This window comes from Acanthochromis polyacanthus, chromosome 9 (genome assembly GCF_021347895.1).
Source record: "Acanthochromis polyacanthus isolate Apoly-LR-REF ecotype Palm Island chromosome 9, KAUST_Apoly_ChrSc, whole genome shotgun sequence".
NCBI classification, from domain to species: domain Eukaryota; kingdom Metazoa; phylum Chordata; class Actinopteri; family Pomacentridae; genus Acanthochromis; species Acanthochromis polyacanthus.
This window is the reverse complement of record NC_067121.1, coordinates 32,361,144-32,383,330: the sequence shown is the minus strand read 5'-3', so window position 1 is coordinate 32,383,330 and position 22,187 is coordinate 32,361,144. Positions and strand designations below refer to the sequence as shown.

The window sequence follows — 22,187 nt, the reverse complement described above, 5'->3', positions numbered from 1 at the left end:
CACGGACAGCGATTAAAAATAACAAAACTTTTTTATTCACGTGACAAACGGCAAACAAAACAAATGGCGGAACTAACAGCCAGCAAACTACAAGTATTTTTTACCTTCAAAAGTAGCGACAGACTATTACATAATAACAACCTAAACAAAACCCTGATGTATTTTCTACGTCTGTCAACACAGACACTGCACGTCAGTCACTTTAATGTTAGCGGACTCTGTTGAATGGCTAATTTACATAACCACAAACAAATCTCACAATATCACAGTAAATCGAGTTTGTGGGTTTTTTTTAATTCATGCCGAATTAAAGAGCCGCTCCTCACCATTCCCGAGTGTTTGTTTCATATTCGACATCCTTAATTTTATCTTGTAAATTAGCGTCCGAAATTACATGGGAACATTTGCAATGGAGTTCGTCAGCCGCTTCCACCACTGAACGCGGTAAACTATTTAATAGGAACTGGACTTCAAACAATTTAGACACGGCGTCTAAAAAGCGTAAAAACTACATTGTCTAAAGTGTGAGAGGAGACGGTGTATTTTTAGGTTAAATTATACAATGTTCGCCGTCAAAGTCATTCATATAAACTGCCTGTAATGTGCAGCAAATAGTAGTTAACCATCGCCAGCTCTTCAGTGACCTTAACGGGTCCGTACCTCTAGTACAGATGCTACGGGTACGGGTCCGTACCTCTAGCATCAATCTTGGTTATAGGCGGCCATGTTGATTTTTAGGCCTGAAAACAGCAAAAATATCAACTTTTACGAAAAGTCCCGCAATTATATATTAACCCACAGGATTCTGATTTTGAAGCTCAACTCAAAGTTGAGGCCTGACTTTGATCATTGCTTTTCTAATCTGTCTTGCAAGTTCCCCAATTTATGACACAGCTCAAAGAAGAAGAACAAGCTGACGTACAACTGATCGGCTGCAATTAAAACCCCCTGGAGCACATCGTCTGCTGCTGCCATCAGCGAGATGCTGCAACAGAAGGGATTGCTTGTTCTGAAAAAGTCCACGATTCCCAGCAGAATGTTGCATTGTAACCAGATAATATTTTCCCCTTCACCTGTCAGTGGTTTGAACATTGCGGATGATCAGTAAACACTTGTTTAATTCTCCTCACATGCCACCAAAGCAGCTCAGCTTGATGCTGTGTGATCTGTGAGCTTAGTCGAAGCATCAAATTTACTAATGGAGGTCAGCTGCACGTGGGCACACAGGCAAATACACTACTTTCACACATACACAGAAATGTGCATTTCAGCACAAGAGCTTTCTACATTTCTGAGGATTAGTTTAATCTGCTTCCCTCTGTTCTCCTTTCCCTCTCTCTGGTGTGAAAGTGTGAGTGTTTGCATGCCTGAGACTGAAACCATGTCAGCATAAAAAGCACTATAAACAAATGAAATCAAACATTCCTCCTGATATAATGGATTTATTTTTTGGTCGACTAAATGCTGATTCGATTTTTTTTTTACAGGTTGAAAAGTAATCGTCCAGTACATTGAACATTGCATTTATTCTTCCTTGTAGACAATGAGAGCAACAGTCTGCTGCAGCGGTAGAACCACTTTTCATACTAAAAAGTGACGACAAGATGAAATGATTCAAAACGGTCCACACTGCAACAATGAAAAGAAGGCTGGGCGAGTGAGACAGTCGAGTCGGAACAGGTCAATCTCAACATGTGCAAAAATCACAACAATTAAAAAAAAATCACCACAGAATGGACCAATTAAAGTCATACACCATAGTGAGCCATAAAACAAAGAATGGAAAGTGACAAAACAGGCACATTCACACACAATAATACAGGACATAGAGTACACTCACACAGAGACAAACAGGAGGCACTAAACAGTAGTCTGAATATACATTCATAAAGTGCTGATTCATACACACACACTATGTACATTACAATGTGGAGACAGCTTTCTAGAATCATAAAAGTGCTTCAGAATGAGTAAGACAGAAGAATTGGTAATGCTTTAGACTGAGGAAGAGAACAGTGAAGACGACACTCTAACAGTAGATTAAAAAAAGACAAGAAAAGACGGACTTTTTTTAGGTTTTGATCTTTGTGAAGAGGCATCTTGCATTTTAGATGACTACACAATTTAGCTTCTCTACCCTGTTTACATCCACAATTAACTTAAAGACCCTGAATTACAGCTGGCTAGAAACACAGAAGAGAGTTCAAGGGCAATTCCACTGATTCTATACATCAAAATCGATTTAAAAGTAGTTGAAAGTCTTTTGTGGCGCAAAGGGAAATGAGAAAAATATGATAAACTGCCTAAATTAAGTCTGCATCAGTTGAGGGTGTGGAGTAATAAAGACCTCCTCATCTCTGCTACAGGATAATGATTTCACGAGCAAAACTCAACCAAAATCTGTGAGTAAACTGCCAGTGTTGCATTGCTGGTCATGTAGGTGCCAAGATATAGGATTTTATATAAACACCGTCAATCCTGAGTCCCACAGTGTTCCAGAAATGCAGCTCTAAATCACTGAGGGACTCTTTTAAGAAGCTGTAAATGACTTTCTGTGAAGGCATGATCAATGTGACTTTGGCAGAGGAGTAGTGTGTGGGTTTTAAATATTTCTATTCAGCATTAATCAGGGAAGACCACATTACAGAGCGTAAAAACAAGCACTCAAAGTACTTTACAGAATGTTTAAAGTATCTGGCAGTTAAAGATCAAGCACATTATAAATGGATCAAAAAGTTTGAACTATTTTCAAATTTTGCCCACATCTGTGAGATTAAAAAGAATTTAAAAAAACCCACAAAGGAAAATACAAGAGGAAGGAGTGTTTACATCAGCTGTAAATATGACAGATTTTATCAGTAGACTCAATGATAGACTGAATATGAAGATTTCCACAAAGTGCTATTCCTTATAAATATTTCAAACATTCATTTCCTACTCTAGTTAAATATGTACATACACAATATGCACAAACTCCTGGTTGTGAGGTCAAAGGTCAGGCGGTCTGTTTCCTGAAGGTTCTGATGTTCATACCTAAGCTGGTATGGAGGACCACCGTGGAGGTTTCATCGGGTTCAGTTTGGGCTAGCATTTCAAGATGTCTGCAGGTTTTAATCTCAATTTAAGACTTTTATAAAACACATCCCAATATAAGAACGGCTTCACACTTAATGGAAACGGCAGACCTGTGAGAATACAGATCTGACTTTGATTTTAAAATCCATTATTAAAGACGTTAGGAAACTTTGAAGAGTCTAATTCTTAAAGAAAACTTTGTCAACACCAGCAGGCACCCTGTGCTTGTGTACGAGGTGCGATCAAAGACATTAGATTCTGTTCCTGTTGACGTGATCGTGTGAATGTAAATATACAGCGAGGACATCGGGATGCATGTTTTTGTGACCACTTGCTGGTGTCGTCTCACCATGTATCTGCAGAAACGGCAGGTTGGTGTGCGGCTACGATCCAGAGACCAAACAGTCGTCTGTGCAGTGAAGAGCCCGAAGACTGAAAAGGTCAGGAGCGAACCACGCGGATGCTCTTTGTTCAGCTCCACATTCAAAAGGTATGCACCAGTAAGTTGTGGCTCAGGGTCGGATTGTTGATGTGGAGTTCTACTGTAAGGTCTGGAGGCATCTGAGGGAAAACATTTGGTGATCTGTGGCACGATGAAGCCCTTTGGGTGCTCCATCAAAGACTATTTGAAGAGTTTATTTGCAAAAAACAGGTAACTTTGTTTTCAGAAAACTCATTTTTTATTGTTTACTTGAGATAATAATAACACTACAGTAATAATTATTTTTTTCTCTATTTTGTCATGTTTTTTTCTACTGAGTCAAATGCACTCAACTTCAGTTTGATTGATATTATCTCAAGTAAACAATAAAAAAAAAGTTTTCTGAAAATGTATAAAAACGGAGTTATCTGTTTTTGCAAATGATCTCTTCATTTGTTTCCTTTTCTGATTCACCAACACAATCATCACCACCTGTTCTACTGGCCAGTTTTGCTTCCCTACAAGTTCTACCTTTTCCTGACATGGTGGAAGAGCGTTTCAAACGTGTCGCTGCACAAGTGATTAAACTGAAAGGAATGGCAGCCAGTTATCGTTTTTGGCTTTCAACAGGCACACACTCTGCATTTCTGTGATTGTACCTTGGATTTCTAAAGGTATGTGAATGTTTCATAGTGCATCTAACAATCAACACATCTCCTGATCTACTATGTGACAGTGTAGAGTTCATCCTTGTCGCTCTGACAGAGTGTATATCCACAAACCCGGGGTCTCCAGCTCCAGCTCCAGCTCCAGTTCCAGTTCCAGCTCCAGCCTCTGCTCCAGCCCAGCGACTCCTTGTGCTTCTCCTTTGGCGGCAGCAGGAACACCACGCAGCTGGCCACCAAGATGTGCCACAGCGAGTGTGTGTAATAGTAGTTGTCCTCTGTCTCGGCAAAAATGTACAAACACACCCCGATTAAGGCACAGAGTCCTCCTGGGATCAGGTAGAAGACCCAGCGCTGCCAAGACGGTGGGTAACAATGTCGCCGACGGACCCCTCGATACACCTGGAAACAGGAGAGTAGCGAGACGTTTTAATATCAGTACTACAGTGGTTCCTCACCATATCGCTGTTCACTTTTCGCGGTCTCATTGTGTTGCGGACTTTTTGCTATATCACGGACCTATTATTGTGGCGAGCTTCGTTGCAGAACGATGTGGGAGAAAGGATGTCTGCCTTTTAAACACTATGCAACCAGCAGATGCTTTTCCTTTGACATACACAGAGAGCAGCACTGTAGAAAATGTGGCAGGAAGTCAAATACACTTCACACTTAGCCAAACTAAACCACAAAAACACAATACAACACAAACACTAATAACACTGCGACACTAACATAAACCACGATAATGACATTTAAACCCCGAACTCCCATGGTGCATTGCAGCACTTTTCAGTCACAGTACCGGCTCTGAGATCACTGCGGAAAAATTAGCGTTTTTTCGCCTAAAAATTTGAAAACAACAAAAATAATAACTGAAACAAATTAAAAGAATATTTAATCAAAATATAATGCATTACGCACATCGCTGGCTCTGATTGGCTCAGCCGCCAGAGAATCAATCTCCTTTGTCTCTGCAGCATTGAACATCTTGTCCATTTCACAGACATCTGATCACAGTGCATAGTGTTGCTCTGCTATGTTGTGTGGTGTGTGGAGAGAGCTTGTGAAGCCTTAACATATATGTAAATAATAAAATAAATATGGTCGCTACTTGGCGGATTTTCGTCCATCGCGGGGGGGTCTGGGACATAACCCCCGCGACAGACGAGGCACCACTGTATATCCGAGACACAATCTTTAAGTACACAGAAATCTTCAGGTTCCTGGTGTATCTCGTACCCAGACGATGACCATGAAGAGTATGGCACAGAGGATTGGACCCAGCAGGTTCCACAGGCCTTTGCGGTCCAGCTGCATCGACATGGCTATCAGCAGAGCCCCGAGCATGAACAGAGTCTAAACAGACGAGAATGTTAATGTTACCATCTTACAATATGTCAACTCACAGCAAAGTTTGACAACAGTATAATAGAAGAAGAGACGGTAGCTTCTAGTAGTATCTTACATATTTGAATGTGTCTTTAATGCGAGCCATGCACAGGATGGTGACCCAGATGGCACAGATTGAACCCAGGAAGTCACAGTATTGTAGGGTGTCATAGTCCATGATACACAACACTGCTACACCTGGCTGGTCACACGCATGGTAGAACTGTAAAAATCAGAAAAGGAAAGAAAAGCATGAGTAATGGATGACAGAATGCTTCAGAACTGCTCTTCAGTCAGAACAACAGGCACTGATGTTCAGTCTGGTTGCTTTCCTTACATTGTTAGACATCTTACACAAACAGGATATCTAACACAAAGGGCCTCATAAAATCTATTAATAGCACTACAGTACAACTTACTGTTTCACTGCACTTTTTGTTCCTTATTATCAGATGATCACACGGCACACACAGACACCATATCAATTATGCTATTAAAGCTTAAAAATAGAATAACCCAAACAAACACTGGCTACACTTGAGCTTATGTTCAAAGAATGCAAACTTAGGACACACCTATGCTTCCATTCTCTGTATCTTCTGTCCTACACTACAAATACAGGGGGTCCTCGGTTTACGACGTCATCGACCTACGGCGTTTCATTGGAACTGGTTACGTGGAACTCGCTGGTGAGTGGAGTGGACGAATACGTTGTCACGCAGCGCCATCAGATGGATTTGTTTACATTCTCCAGTTGTACGCCACCTTGGATTGTGCGACATTCACTAACTTTTTGCCCTTCATTACGGCTCTCAAGCACAAGTCAGACTCTTCTGATGGCATCTCAATGGACGTGAAATCAAAACACTCAGAACAGGGCGAAACACTGACAAACGGTCAGTGTTTCGCCCAGTTCGGTCAAGTTGTAAAAACAGTGCAGCATATTGCAACGACCCCCTGTGATGAATGAGTGAGACTTTATGCCGTTCTCTGGTCGTTTACTGAACCTTCACACAGGCTACTGTGGGCTGCAGCCAGCGCCAAAATAACTAGATGAGCCCTCAGTAGGGGGCAGAATCACGCCCTCTGCTGGCGAAAACCCTGTCCTCCCTATACAACTGATGCAATATGTATCAATTTTGATCATCGTACGTATCTCCCTCCCTACTTGATCTGCTGACCTGTAACTCCACAACTGAGCAGGGGACCTTAGGCTGATCTTCAGTGCCAAGTTTGATTATCCTGACTTCAGCGGTTGCAGAGATATCGGACCGGACATAGCCACATACATACATACATACATACTTACCCAGCCAGCTACCGCACCGAATGCAATAACCCCGCTGATGTACCCGTCGGGCGTAGTTAACTACAAAAACTCGATAACTTAGCTCCAGAATTAGCCACCGTTCCCAGCTCTCTTTTACTCCACACAAACACACCGGCACGGAGCGACACACACACACTACTGCTGACTCTCAGCCAATCAGAGATGAGCTAACTAAACATGGCTTGTTCACTGACATTAGGTAAATCTGGAACTGAACAATAAACACTGAAACATCAACATCAACAACATCAGTCTGTTACTATATTCTATTATCTTCCTGTAAAATGATTCATACAGTATCAGTATTGGTATTCATGACTATTCCAAAGAACTGATAATAACGTGATGCACATAACAGCTTTGTTTACATTTTAGCCAGAGTTCTGACCTGTGGTGAAAACCGATTTACACTGATCTGTAGGAATGTAACTCCGATGTAAGTCAAGGACATCAATCACTTTTGTCAGAAACACACCTCTAACATAAAATGCGTTTCCATACGTGCGCACTAGTGCATGTTTGTTTGAGTGCGTTACCGTGGAGAAGAACATGGTGAAGAGGTAGACGGACGCCTCGGTGATGTAGCAGCGTTTGACAGCCACCACGATGGCTGGCAGGAAAAACAGGTTGCTGAGCGTGAGCAGCAAAGTCGATGTCAGCTGGTGACCATATGATTGAGCTGTGGAGTCATCGGTGCAGCCCCAACCACTCCAGCCTGCACACACACGCAAACACACAGTGACAATGAATGAATGCGTGACTGTAATAACAGCAAAGGACACAAGGAGGACATGTATTATTTTAGTTGACGTGAAGTGTGGGCTGCTGTGATTTTAATACCACTAATCGAGGGGTGAGCTTAAGCTAAGAGACGGTATTAATGCATTTCTGTGGGCGTGTCGTACCAGCCTTGCAGACGCAGGCAGCATACAGGTAGCTGTAGGATCTCAGGAGTCTACATTCACCGTACGTCCCACAGTCCTCCACACAGGCACTGATAAACACCTCCGGCACCACAGACACCACCGACGTGTTACCACAGTTACTGCTGCAGGAAAGGCAGGAACACACACAGCCACAGTGGAGCAATAAACACACAAAGCCATGACCACACCTCAGCAAACTGAAGGTTGCAAAACTGTGAGACGTCTGAATGGAGGCAAAAAAATCTCCTGATGTAGGAAAGCTTTCAGGCTCTCCCAGAAAAATGGACAAGAAATTCGATCATTTTAATGTTCTGTGTACAATCACTGTGTTTGAGTACATTTCTAACCCAAAATTGTTGCTTTTACTGCACAGACAAACTTCTATTTAGACAGTAAACACACAAATATACACAGAGTAAAAGCACAGTAACAACAGACTGATCCAAAAATGTGCAGAAATCAAAGCAGCATCGTGCATATACAGTGCTGTGGTATGTGTTACCTGTTGCATACGAGCTGTAGGGTGAGGTACCATGTTGTTGACTGAGGAAAAGGCAGTCTGAGCACAGATTTATTAACGCTGGCATTTACAGCAACACCGTATCCTCCAAACAAAGCTGTAAATGAATCAAAGATCATGTTATTTTTTTGGTCTACAACGTACAATCTCATCAAACATGAGGGCTCCAGGCACTTCAGACAATATTCAGACTATTTCCTTTTGTTGTGTTTTAGATTTAATTCTCAATGGATAAAATCAGATTTCTCTTATCAATATATACCTAATAACCTAGAATGACTTTTTCCAGCTTCCAACACATCAACTTCAAGAACTGACTGTTCACTTACTGCCTAATATGTTTCCCCAAAACATCAGTTATCAGTTATTCACTTCACCTTTCAGTGGTTTTAATGATTCGGCTGATTAGTGGACAGTGTGGATTAATATTATGCGGTCTGAATATGCTCTGAAGTGACTGTATTTCCTCATAAATGGTTACAGTTTTGCCCCATGACAAAGAAATATCAGAGCTGAAAATATGCCCTGTATATAAAGAGGGACAACACAACAGTCAAACAAAAGTGCTTGTTGTTCTGTGAGTGTCTAATGGAGATCCAAATAAAGAAGAAAGCCAAAATATCTCAGAAATGGGTGCTGCTATCACGTATTAATGCTGCCATTCGCAACCAGACTCTGTGCAGCAGTGACTTAACAAGAATACTGATATACTGAGGCATTTTGGCTTAGCTTTTAACAATGAAAAGAAGCGGGAAAACATATATTTATAACTAATCCAAACAAGCTTCTGGTAGAGGAAACAAAAGCACAACAAAATATAAAATCTAATTGCATCTAAACTTCTTTTTTCTTTGCATTTTGTAAAGATAATGTGAACACAAACATCACCTGTCTGGGTTATCCGTTATGTTTTGTAATTAACTAAGTCCCAGCTGTTGTTTTGGGGTGTTTAATGTGTTATTTCCCATGTGTGAATGTGAATCGGTGCTTCTGTACCTGTGCGACACGGCTGAGAGTGGTTCAGTTCAGTGACTGGAGCCCAGGGAGAGAGGCAAGCCACCACACTGCTGCTGTTCCCCAAGGTTGCATTAGTCTACAAATACATCACACATCCACATGTATCAAAGACAAAACATGCATCAAAGCATAACAGCAGGAAAGCTTCACTCTGCGAGTCCCAGATCTAACTACATAAGAGTGCAAGGATTCAGTGTTACTTACAGAGTTGAGTGTGAGCTGCAGGTTGAGGGTACCACCGGTGGCTTGTATGTGCAGGGGGTAGGTGAGCAGTGTGGGGTGTGTGTTTGTAACGCTGATGTTGGGTCCGTTGACGGGCGTGAATCTGATCGACAGAACATCCACCTCCTCGTACAGCACTGGGATGCTCCACACACAAGCCGACGCCGACAACAGTGCTACCAGTGATGCAGATTCGTTGCTAAAAGTGGCTGCATCTGTAACCACTGAGCTGTTGCCTGTCGATGTTGAGTTGGCATCGCTGCTGTTCCCACGGAGCCTGCTGATGTCATCATCTGCTTTAAGGCCCACACTTTTTGGCTTACATCCCACTGAGGTAAACACACAGATTGAGGGTTGTTGATTAGAGTAGAAACACAGAGAGTGAAACTTTAATTTAAAGGGGAACTTTGTTTTTTTTTTTTCCAACCTGGGGTCTGTTTTCATATGTCATTTCATACATGTGAGTGATGGAGAAATGAATTTTCGACATAGCTCCAGTATTTAGCCAGGCAGGCAGCTTAGCAGCTCAGCTAGCAGCTCAGCTAGCGAAAAGTATGGGGCAACTTGTCCGCCCTAACGTGCTTTTTGCCCCACACTGACCGGCTCAGATAGTCTCAATGAGTGTCCCACAACCAAAGAGAGATGAGAAGTGAATGAAAACCTCCACATTACCTGGCGATCGCTCTTTGTTGTGGTCTGTATCCAAATCTCAGGACGTTAGAAAGCAAATCTCGTTCCGAAATCGCGCGATAGCTCGCACCAAAACCGGTGTTTGGATACAGACCACAACAAAGAGTGATCGCCAGGTAATGTGGAGGTTTTCGTTCACTTCTCATCTCTTGTATGCTGTGGGACACTCGTTGAGACTATCCGAGCCGGTCATTGTAGGGAAAAAACCACGTTAGGGCGGACTTTGACGCGGGGGACAAGTTGCCCCATACTTTTCGCTAGCTGAGCTGCTCAGCTCAGCTGAGCTGCTAAGCTGCCTGCCTGGCTAAATACTGGAGCTATGTCGAAAATTCATTTCTCCATCACTCACATGTATGAAATGACAAATGAAAACAGACCCCAGGTTGAAAAAAAATGAAGTTCCCTTTTAAGGTGTGTGTTTCCGTGTTTACCTGTGTAGTTTGAGACAATACTAAAGGTCAAAGTACGGTTGACTTGGCTGCTCTCCACGACAACGCGTAGCCACGTGTGCCAGGGAGGGTTAGAGAGAGCAGCAGAGCAGCTGATCCCTGAGCAGTTCACCGTTACTGGGCCCTGCTGCAGAGAAGCAGAGCCGATCCTGAGGACCAGTGAACAGTTTCCACTCTCTGCTCCCTCTGATGAACAGTCAGCCACCAAGACCGAGAGAGACGAGGCAAACTCTGGAACATACAACCTAAGACACACACAGACACAGCCAATGGATGTACTGTTGACTGATAAAGAAACATAGCTACAATGCTACAAGGAGTGGAAGCACAGGAGATTGAGCGTGACCACATTTGTCCGTAAACACTTCTTACTTAAGGCGTGCAGGACTGTCAGGGGCAGCAGTCTGTGTTAGGAATGAGCCCTGCTGTAAAACAGGTGTGTCTACAGCTCTCCTGACTGATAACTGAGGCTGGAAGAAATAGGAGCAGGACGGAAAGCCCTATGAGAAAGAAAGAAAAGAGATTATTATCTAGAGGTATTCTGGTGCACAGTTCTATTAATACAGAAATTTATGCAAAAGCTGAACAGCAAAACAACGAGAAACTGCCACCAAGTGCTTGCTCAAAGAGAATTGTTGGATTTCTTTCTATAACATTGTAAGGGCTTCATGTTACTATGTAAAGCACCCTGAGATGGCTCATGTAGTGAACTGGTGCTGTAAAAATAAACGTAAATTGAAAAAGTGAATTTAATGCATACACAAAAAAAATAAAATGTAGGTATTTGAGATGAAATGTGAGTAGAAACTCTTTCAAAACACAGACATGGCTAACCAAGACAACTCTACCAGCAACAATGAACAAAGCTAAAGAAAAAGAGGAAGCACTGGAATGTGGTTTAGCTACATTACAAATTGAAAAACCCGCCTCCCCTCTGCTGCTGTGGAACAGGTTGGGGCAAAAGGGTGAATTTACAGCTAGAGCTGACAGTTTATCTTTGCTGTTCACTGCAAAACATTAGTTTTGAGACATGTATGATGGGTACATGTGCTTTCCCAAAGCTACACCACAACAATTAGAAATAACTAGAGTGAAATTCATTAAAATGCTCTTCATGAAAGCTGCAGGTATTTACATCAAGACAGAAAAATCATCACACAAATCACAAGCATGAACAGAAACGGTAACTAACACTAACAAACAAGCATATCCGGCTCCGTACGAACCTTCTGCTCTATGCGTCCGTCATCTTCAGGCAAGTGAGCAGCAACGTACCAGTCGCCTGGAGCAGGATCTGAGATGTTAAATGTCATGGAGCTCTGCGACGTTACCGGCAGAGTCAGAGACAAACAGGGGCTCCAAAGCGTTGAATTGGGAAACGCAGACGTTACCGGGTTTATGACTGGAGGGGAACCCCATTGGATATGTCTGCAAGAGAGAAAGAGATGTCACATTAGCTGATTGAACTGAACATAATGACATGAGGCAGATAAGGAAGTGTAATTCCAAAACTGATTTGCGAGGAAAATGTGTAGACATTTTCACGACTGACAACTTCATATCTTACATGGTGACGTTGTGCTGACCACAGTTGAAGTTGTGGCCCTTCGTCACAGAGAAGAGCCAGCGAGCGATGGCCGTCTCCTCCGGTATGTGGAACCTCTGCAGCCTCACGTTGCCGTACCAGCCATACTTAGATAACTTCTGAGCAGGTTTGGATGAAAGCTCTGATACGTAAGTCACCTGTCCATCTGGAAGAGAGAAGATTTTCATCAAAAAAAGACGCACAAACACAGTTTTTCTCCTTGTTGTTGTACAGTTAGTCTCAAATGGTAGATAAAGGTGACAGAAAAGAACCGTCATCATGTAAGATGCATCCTAAGGATTAATCTGGAAATCAAACAAACTGAGATACCATAGATTTGTAGTTTCTGTGGTTTCACATGTTGATGTAGAAACTGTTAAACGTTAATTACTGTCATTTCCATTAGAGCTGCAATGATGAACTGATTAGCTGCCAACTACTGTCAACAATTTGAAAAATCAAATAATCAGTTTCAGTCAGTTTTTCAAAGAAAAAAAGTCAAAATTCTCCAATTCCAGCTTGTCAAATGTGAATGTTTTCCATTTTCTTTCCTTCTTTGTGACGGTAAACTGAATATCTTTGGGTTCTGGACAAAACAAGACATTAAAGTACTTCATCTTAAGCTTTGTGAAATAATGATCAGCATTTCTCACCATTTTACAGGCCAAACAACTAATCTAATAATCAAAAAAGTAATAGAAAGATTGATCAACATTAAAAATACTTATTGGTTGCAGCACCGATTTCCATTTGGTATTTGTTGCGAAAGAAAATTACGGACATTGGATGTTACAGTGTTTCTACATTTTATTGGATTATTGGATACTTTGATTTATATACATATAAAAAAAAAATCAAAAACACACTCCAGTGATCCTGAATCAGCCCAGGCTGCTGGGGGACTTCCCATCACGCACTGAGCACCTCTCCTTTACTCTCCTTCCCCTTCCATACATTTATACTCAACTACTGCATGTTACAAACTCTCTACTGTAGTTTTGTCCACTCTACTGGTATCTTTGGCTCTGGAGCTGCTTTCTGATCTAACTGGTTTGGTCACATGATTGTTATGCAAGAGGGTTTGTTACTGGTAAATGCGAGGTTTCTCCTACTGTTGCCAAAGAGATTATTCAGATAGAACTGTTTCCTGTCTACTACCTCTATCTATTGAATGAAAAATAGAAATGCAAAATGTAGCATTCCATACGTGCTTTTTAAGACACATGAATAAGTATTTTTTGTTTCCACACAAAGCATATCTGCAACTGCATGGACAGCATGAAAAATAGCATCACACATCTGCGACGCATACAGTTAATCAGCTTGTTGATGTTGCTTGTGGAATGTTGACCCACACTTCTTGATGGGTTTGGTGAACATCTCAGTGGCCAGGATCATTATGTCAGACAAACACATCATTCTTAGACCACAAACAGTGGATGTTTAGGTGCCTGGCCATGGCTTTAACTGACATACCAGCATCCAGCATGCCAACAGCCTGTTCTTGTCTCTCTCTTGTCATCTGGGACATTGCACCATTTGAATAAAACTGGATTTTAAGGTGGACTTTTATAGTACAGTAGTGTTTCTGTGCTGACCACATATCTGATCATTGTCCTTTAAAAGGTGTGGAATAAGTTAAAGGTGCAAAATGTGGTACTACTTAAGCAACTCAAAAGGTGCAAAGAGGTGCAGGAAAAGTGAAAAAAAAAAACACATTCAATGATAAAAAATGTCAAAATAGACACCATCACTCCAATGTTAGACATCGAAGGCTACACGTAGCTTTTTAACCAGTAGAAACAGTCAGAATCACACTCCTGACTTTCACAAAGTTAAACAAACAATTTGCATCTTTATACAATGAGATGTGCAGTGTAAATACACGCAGTCGCTTTCAGAGCTTCTGTAAACATGCAGATTTTACAGAGTACAGGTTGAACAGTGTGTCTCTTTGACGTTAAGGTAACTTAAACAACCAGCGACTCTTAGCTAACATGCTAACAGCCTCCCCTGACTCCGTCCTCTCCGCTGGAAAACACTCACCGTCTGCTGAAGTCCGAACCGTCAGGAAGACGAGAAGTAGACCTCGTAAAAAACTAACTTCCATGTTTCCTGTCGGACTGTCAGACTGTCTCCATCGTCCAGACTTCACCTGTAATGTCTCACCTGCCTAACGGTCACAGCGGACCATCTTACATGCGATCACACGGACTTCTACTGCTGCTTCTTCTTCTTCTTCTTCTTCTTCTTCTTCTTCTCCTCTGAGGCGCTGAGGACGCTACAGCAGCTATTACTGCCCTCCACAGGATAGAAATTAATCACTTCAATTACACTTCATGTTGTTGTATGACCGGTTTATAATCAGATTACAACCTGCATTTCACTTCCTGGTTTCGGTCAAAACACGTGACGTCACGACATCTGTGACGCGCCTCTTTTAGGCCTGTCAGGATTATTATTATTATCACTCAAATCTAGGTCATTTTAACAGTAAATATCATTTAATCTACATAAAAAATGACTTCTTCATGAATAAAATAAAATTAATGTTCAATTATAGATTAAATAAAATCAAATATTTAAGAATGTTACGTGAAGTTCGAAAAAGCTCATCTCCGTGTATCAGTTACTTACTTGGATTGTTGCCTTAAAATTTAAATTTAAATCTTATAAGTATCTCCACTCTGCTGCTTGTCACCCCACTCACCACTCTCTGCAACTCAGCACATCAGCTCACCTACACTATAAAAAAACACAACAAAAAATATTGGTAAAAAAAGATTAAAAATCAGCAAAAGTCTGTAAAATATGATATTCTTTTCTTTTATTGTTTTTTTTACAAACAAATTAATTAATTCTGGGTAACATGTAATTTAACATGTTTTTTCTGTAAACAAAACAGAAAACAAATCTGTAAAATAACAGTTTAACTATTCTTTCCCAATATTCAACCTTTAATCTACACAATTTATCTTTTAAATAATGGCAAATATAATAAACTGACAATATTTTTATTTAGAGACATTAAAAAATAGCAATAATCATTCCGACAGTCAAACATTGCAAAAGAATGACTTTCATCATTTGCAAAAATAAAAAAAAATACAGATTCTAATGTGGATAGTATTTTGTTTTGGTCTATTTTTTCAGTTGTTATGTAAATTAATGCTTTTTAAAATATGATTTTGATATTATCTGTATTTTAACAAAAAATAGAGACAAACATTTAAATTACAGTAAAACAGTTTATTAAATAACACCTTATTATTTTGTATGTGTAGTGTAAAACTATTCCCTGTATTCTGGAGGAAGCAGTGGGGATCAATTACATCTAAGCCATTTTCAAGCAAAAAGAGATTATTTTCAATTGAAAAGCTTGTAAATTTTAATACACATAGTTTAGATTTAAGGATTAAATCAAGCACTGGAGAGAGACTTTAAAGTGTATAGTCTCAACAACCAGGACTTCAATCAGCACACTGACACTTCTCTGCTGAGAGACAATTAACAGCATCAATAAAGATATTTACTGTTATTACCCAAACATATAGGCTCATCATTGCATAAAGATTTATTCAAAAAACATGGCAACATCTTTAAAATCCTAACAGGTTTCTGTTAGTTTGTATCCATAATTCAATCTAAATGAGATAGAAGAAGCACAGGAAAACACTAACTAGTACTGTTGCTTTATAAAAGACAGTCAAATGAAATTAATTGCAATCAAACAAAAAAAGACAGAAGATTTAAAACAACAACAATGCAAAATACAAACACAACTCCCCTCAAAATCTGATGTTCAAAATTTCTAAAACTGAAGTGTGAAACATGGATCACATCATACAGTCCTGTGCATGTTTTTAAAGAGCTTTTCATTCAAGGATTTGTTTAATTTTCCTTTTAAACTCCTAAAATATGTAGTCAAATTGAAAAGTTTTCAAACACATCCTAAGTAAAAGTGTCGACAGAATGAGACAAACACTTATCATATTATTCAGTGAGCATCAATCTTATTCTGACACACAGAGAGTGAAAGTGCATTTTAAACCCCATTGTATCGCTGGCAGTCCACCGTTTTAGATAATAGCTTCAACACAAACATTATAAATCTAAACTGTTTTATAGAAGATCATAAAAAGGTCACATCATCCTGCGACTCCACCCAGCACCACTGGGCATCATAACCCAGCAAAGCCTTCTCGTTACTGGCTGCACTCTCTTCCTCTGCCTCTTTATTAGGCTGAGATTCTGAGAAATCCTCCTCAGTTTGGTGAACTTTCTCTCCTGACTGCTGAGTGAAGGCAAAGGTGCCAGCATCCATCTTGGGTTTTCTTTTGGTGGATCTCTGCAGAGCTCTTCTGATGGTGTTTGCACCACCTTTAATGTACTGTAGCGCTGCTGCATCCGAGTCCAGCGGTTCTGACTGCGGTTCATCGGCACAAGCAAAACTGTCAACAGGATTTAATGATGCCTGATCGGAACCTCTCTGTGCAGATCGACTGAGTATAAACTCAGAGCTTGTGGGACTCGGAGGTTTTGCTTCACCGGACTCTGAGTGAAGGACGTCAAAGTAACTCATGTGGTTCATCTCACCAAAGTCGGTGCGTGAAGGAGGCTGCTGGTCTGCTGATTCAATGCTGCTGGTTTCAGTCAAATCCTGGAGGCAGATCGGACTGGGGCTTTCTCTGTGGGAGTGACAGAAGAAATATTCAACCACATGTGGAGCAAAACCCATTTTACTGTAAAAAAAAAACAAAACACTAATTTTACAGAAAATAACTAAATATTGTTTGTAATTACATAGAAGAGTCTGCAAAACTATAGGTATTTTCTGTTAACACCCCAAAAGCCGTTTTACAGTTCCTTACTCTTGTACATTTATTTAATGGAAAAATGTTGTAATATGTATGACATCAGTACTGTAATTTTTGCAATTTTGCCTCGAAAAGAATAGTTTTTCACAGTTGAAACATGCTGTAATATTCACAACAAGCAACATGCTGATTTTTGCATTTATTTCTTTAAAAAAACATACAGGTTGCACCTGTCAAATTAATGTACTTTTGTGTTAATAATGCATGTATGCTTTAATACTTATGGCAGCTTTAACCGCAGTTTTTGCTCAAAAACACATATTTAATGGATAATAGAAATATTCATGTAATGTTTATAATAAATTTCACAAACTTTATTTTATATGGTATTTTCATGTGGATTTTTATGATTTTAAATGCTGAAACTTTTTTTTACAGTAAAATATGAAATGAAGCACATTTTTGAACTGCTAAATCAACAATATCAATCGATTTTTTTACCATAAATGTAGAAAATGTTTCACCATAATTTTATGCTAGTGTTCTGGCAACCACAGCTGCCAGCGTTTAACCGTAAAAATAACAATGTTTTTTACAGTGCGGGTCAGAGGAGTTTAAGCAGCATAAAAAGGGTCCAACTCATTATTAGGTAGGTGGTCATAATGTTATGCCTGATGGGTGTGTACTACTGTTGTTTTGCAATGCAAGTACTTCTGCAGATACTGAAGTTTCACTGTCTGACTTCATATTTAGCTCTAGATATTACTAACACAACTTGTACAGTCTAGTGGGCTGACAGACACCTGACAGACTCACAGCTGTACCTGCAAGGAGACATGGAGGGCCAGTGCTCCTCCATGGTCGCCAGGCTGCTCAGGCTGCCTGTTAAGCTGCTGCCTTGGCTGGCTAAGGTTCCTCTCTCCTCCAGCAGCCAACGCATGGCCTCGATGCCTTCATGCAGGGCCACCAGCTGACGGAGAATCCTCACATCAGCAGATCGGAGCCACCTCTGAGGGGAGACAGCATTTAATTAAGCCAGGTAAATGTCATGCAGGTATACATAATATGGGCAGGTATGCTTGTTTGGAGAGCTGAGAGAGGAATGCGGGCCCAGCTAGGCTTCTCATTTGACTACAACACATGAATGAAGAGGAATGAGGGAGGAGCAAAGAGCAGAATGTGGAAGGTGAAAGGAGGAGACAGAGATAGGTGTGGTGAGGAGAAAGGTGACAGAATCTGTCATGAGAAATAAAAAATGAGCAGGTGAAGTGTGTCGGGAAGGAAATCGGGTTTTGCCATTTCTGCTGCTCAGAGCAGAAACGCGTGAGCAGAATAAACAGAAGCGCTAAAACAAGTTGTGCAAGTTGTGGTATTAGACAAACGTGGAAAATGTAGCTGCACCACAAAGCAAGAAAGAAACTGTCTGGGCTACTCAGAAACAGGCACAAATGTGTGTTTTATATGAGAAATAAGAGCAGTCTTTACCATCTCTTGCTTCAAGTTGTTGATTTTGTCTGAGAAGCTGTCAGCAGATCTCTGGTCTCCCCTGTCCACCACCTCATCTTCACAATCCGCAGCATCCTTCATCCAGATCAGAAGACTCTCCGGTGTTTTCCTGCCAATCTTACTTTCAAGCTCCTTTAAATCTGGGAGAGAATCGTTAAGGATTTCTTCTGCCATCCCGGCTGATTTCTCCAAAGTATCCGCAGCAGCTTGTGTGTAAATCCTCTCAAGCTTCCCAACTACCACTGAGAGACACCAGAGCCTCCTGTGGGTAGATCACTCCAGTCCCCCACACTTCCAAACAGAGCCCATGCGTTGTGTTCCTGAACACTCCACGGTTATAGGTGCCCAAGAATGACAAAGTTGTCGCAGAAGCGCAGAACGCGCCATGAAAACGCTGGAAGTGCGCACGAACAAATCATGTTTGGCTGCTGGCTGCTGTCACCATTGAGGTATTGCTGGTATGTGAAGCCGGAACATGATGCTGGAAAGTGGAAATTGCTCTTTGTGTAGTCGGCGAACAATGGTGGGAGTTTCAGAGCAGCGCGGTCACATGGAGGCTTCAGTGACATCTGTGAGCTGCTGAGCGCAACAGGACCACATCTAAATATATGACAGCACATCTCCAGAGGGTCTGCATTAGAGCACTCTGATCAGAGTCTAATCAAAACACTACAGCACTGCACAGAGTGTTGATTTACCCGAGGTTGTAATTTTTAGTTATTCGACTATTTATCCTATCAATCAGGGTTATTGTTAGTCAATATGAAAGATAAGAAATTACTTTAACTAATAGGTCTTTTATTGTTCCAAAAAGCCTGATAATATTGTTACTTGAATCCTTTTGGCCAAGATAATCATGCAGTAACAGCCCCAATTCAGACCGCTTCACTTTTTGCACTTTGTTACACCATAAATTTAATTTTAGAAAATTTAGAGGATATAACTGGTATTCTTTCCCACCAGTACACTCAATGGCCATGCCATTCCCCCTCCAATGTTACTAAGAATCTAAAACCGAAATCTTTAATTTTCCAAAGTTCTGTGACAGAAGTTCTGTTGAGTGAAAGAAACAGGTCTGTACAGTTGCCTCCGGCCCACTTTTAGACACAGAGACACGTGAGGACACAGTGAGGAAGCTGACATCTGCCACCCTCTAAAATAGATGATTTATTTTTATTTGCCTGTCATCTTGCCCCATATGAATGGCTTTCAGAATCAGAGCAGCAGTTATGGGAGCTTCCTGCTGCCTCATGATTGAGGTTAAGAATAGTTTTTATGAATTGTTTGACCAGTGTTTGATATGCACTGATGAAGAAGTGGTGACCTGATAGAAGGTGAAGCAACTTCCAGGAAGTATGACTAAAAAAAAAAGTTTCTTCTGTGTAATTATTACCATGAATAAGTAGATTTATCTGTTGTCCCTGCATATAAAACTGCATATGAAGTAGTTTAAACTGGCTCCACCTGCGGCAGCTGGGTCGATATATAATTGGGGTACTTTCTGTAACACAGTTGACAGGTATCATAGTTGACATTATTGCTGTTTTCAGGCCTAAAATCAACATGGCTGCCTATAACCAAACACCACATGGCATTTTTACAGAAAGATTCTTCTAAATATTATACATACAACTGAGCAAAATTGAAATTGAAAGTTATTTATAAGTATATTGTAGTAAACCTGTTGACATGCCATGAATTCACACTTGACTCTCACATTACTTTATATTAAATAACTCAGAAAGTCTTGGAGTCTTGCCAGTCTTTTATTCAGGAGGAAATGACATCATGTGGAGCAGGTCATGTGATCTGGAATTAACACACTTCCTTGAGAGGTGTTTTTGAAATGGGAAACTTGGTTGAAAATGATTTCTTGGACGCAGATACAATTTGTTATTTTCCATATAAAATTTGATATGTTGCCAATAAAGAAATATCTGTTCTGTATCTCTGAATAAAAGAACACAATCAAAGCTATTTTTGAATAAGCTCATTTTATTATTTTATTATTGTTTAGTTAATTAGAAGGTGGTTGTTATTAAATTCGGATGGTTATATAGTTGACATTTTAGTAATATCCAGTCATTTTTATTAAAAAGTGATTGTTTCCATAATAAATAATCTAATTTGTTAAGACAAGATCATAATGAATATAAAAAGCTTTTTTTTTCTTTTAATAAAAATGTATGCAAGATATATGCCATGAACTTCAAAAGTCTCTCAATTATACATTGACCCAGTTACAACAATAACATGCTGCTGACACTATAATGATGCCATATACTTCAGTAGGATTTTCATGCAGAACCTTTTCTTGTAATGCAGTATTTTTACATTACTGTACTGGTATGTGTACTTAAGTAAAGGTTCTGAATACATCCATCACTCTATATGTGTTACACAAACATATACAGAGAAATAAAGTTGTAACTTGGGGAGTTTCTTTTTTAAAAACCCTCAAATGGTTTGAATGATGTGCGTGGTTAACCACTAGAGACGCTCCTCAGCAAAAAGATAAATCTTAATATGCAAAGCAATTGTGTAAAACGGTGTTTACGACATGAGCAAAATGAAATGAGACAGCAACATTTAGATGGTGGAGTCATGTTTCAGAGTGGCGCAGGTTTAAAGAATGACTCATGATCTCACGCAAGATTTAAAAGATGAAATGTCACTGGCCTGAAGCTTTACCTCCCTCTGCGGGTTCCTCCACCGTTTAGAAGCTCGTAAATTTCAGTCACCTTTACGTTTAAATCTCAGCAGTGCAACAGAATCTCTTGGCTGATTTTACTGGAGCTGCTCTGTGGTCACCATGAAAACACTGCAGTTATAATAAACAGCTGAACGTACGTGAGCCAGGCTTGAGGTAAAATATGTGCTTTTGCACTTTATAAAATAATCTCAGTGGGTAATGTTATGGACCTTTGCTTTGATGCAAACTATAGTAGTGAACAAAATAAAATCCAGAAATATGCTTTTATTATTGAGAGAGAAGGAAGCTGTCCTTGGACATAGATGTGCAACCAAAATACTGCAAATAACTCTAGCAGCATCTCTTTTACAAAACTAATTTGACACAATATTTGCACCAGTCCTTCTCAACAGATGGATTTTGCACAGATGCAATGGAATTTACATTTTTTTGGAGTACTTCTCATCCACATTGTCTTTAAAAATGTAGCTCTTTAGCATATATTTGCCTATAAAAATGAATATCTGACATCAGATATGAGAGCAAACTCATTACAGAGAAGAAAATGTGCATTTTTAAACATTTAGTGTACAAATCATTCTATTTCCCTTCCTTCAGTGACCCTTTGTTACCCTCTAAACCAGATTCTTCTGGCTTCTTACAACAGTTCACGAAGTAGCGTGCATGAATTAAAGGTTTTAAATTGATTTCCCCTTCCTTCCAATTAGCAATAAGCATTAACCATTCCTTCTTTCAACCTTGATAATTGGTATTAACACAGGCTACATTCAAGCTTTCTCTGTTCTCTGAAAAGGCCTGTAGATGGCAGCAAGTATTCAACATTTCTGAGCCGCTTCTCCTCAGCTGAACAATCAAACCTGAT

General features: G+C 40.2%; 2 protein-coding genes across 2 annotated transcripts; both read right to left on the bottom strand.

Annotated features, from left to right (window-relative positions):
• Positions 1–1,426: 1,426 nt before the first annotated feature.
• pgap6 (post-glycosylphosphatidylinositol attachment to proteins 6) lies at positions 1,427–14,690 on the bottom strand. Its single transcript, XM_022193483.2, has 13 exons — positions 14,336–14,690; positions 12,272–12,455; positions 11,931–12,132; positions 11,077–11,204; positions 10,687–10,949; positions 9,548–9,894; positions 9,323–9,419; positions 8,309–8,423; positions 7,786–7,928; positions 7,417–7,595; positions 5,627–5,773; positions 5,401–5,517; positions 1,427–4,563 (listed from the first exon to the last, which is right to left on the bottom strand). The coding sequence occupies exons 1-13, from the start codon at positions 14,397–14,399 to the stop codon at positions 4,222–4,224; spliced, it is 2,328 nt and encodes a 775-aa protein (XP_022049175.2). The 5' UTR covers positions 14,400–14,690; the 3' UTR covers positions 1,427–4,221.
• Positions 14,691–15,517: 827 nt separating this feature from the next.
• On the bottom strand, positions 15,518–19,198 carry LOC110950725 (leucine rich adaptor protein 1-like). The gene is made up of 3 exons (XM_022193472.2): positions 18,592–19,198; positions 17,931–18,115; positions 15,518–16,977 (listed from the first exon to the last, which is right to left on the bottom strand). Exons 1-3 carry the CDS (start codon positions 18,784–18,786, stop codon positions 16,422–16,424), a joined length of 936 nt encoding a protein of 311 aa, XP_022049164.2. The 5' UTR covers positions 18,787–19,198; the 3' UTR covers positions 15,518–16,421.
• Between the last annotated feature and the right edge of the window lie 2,989 nt (positions 19,199–22,187).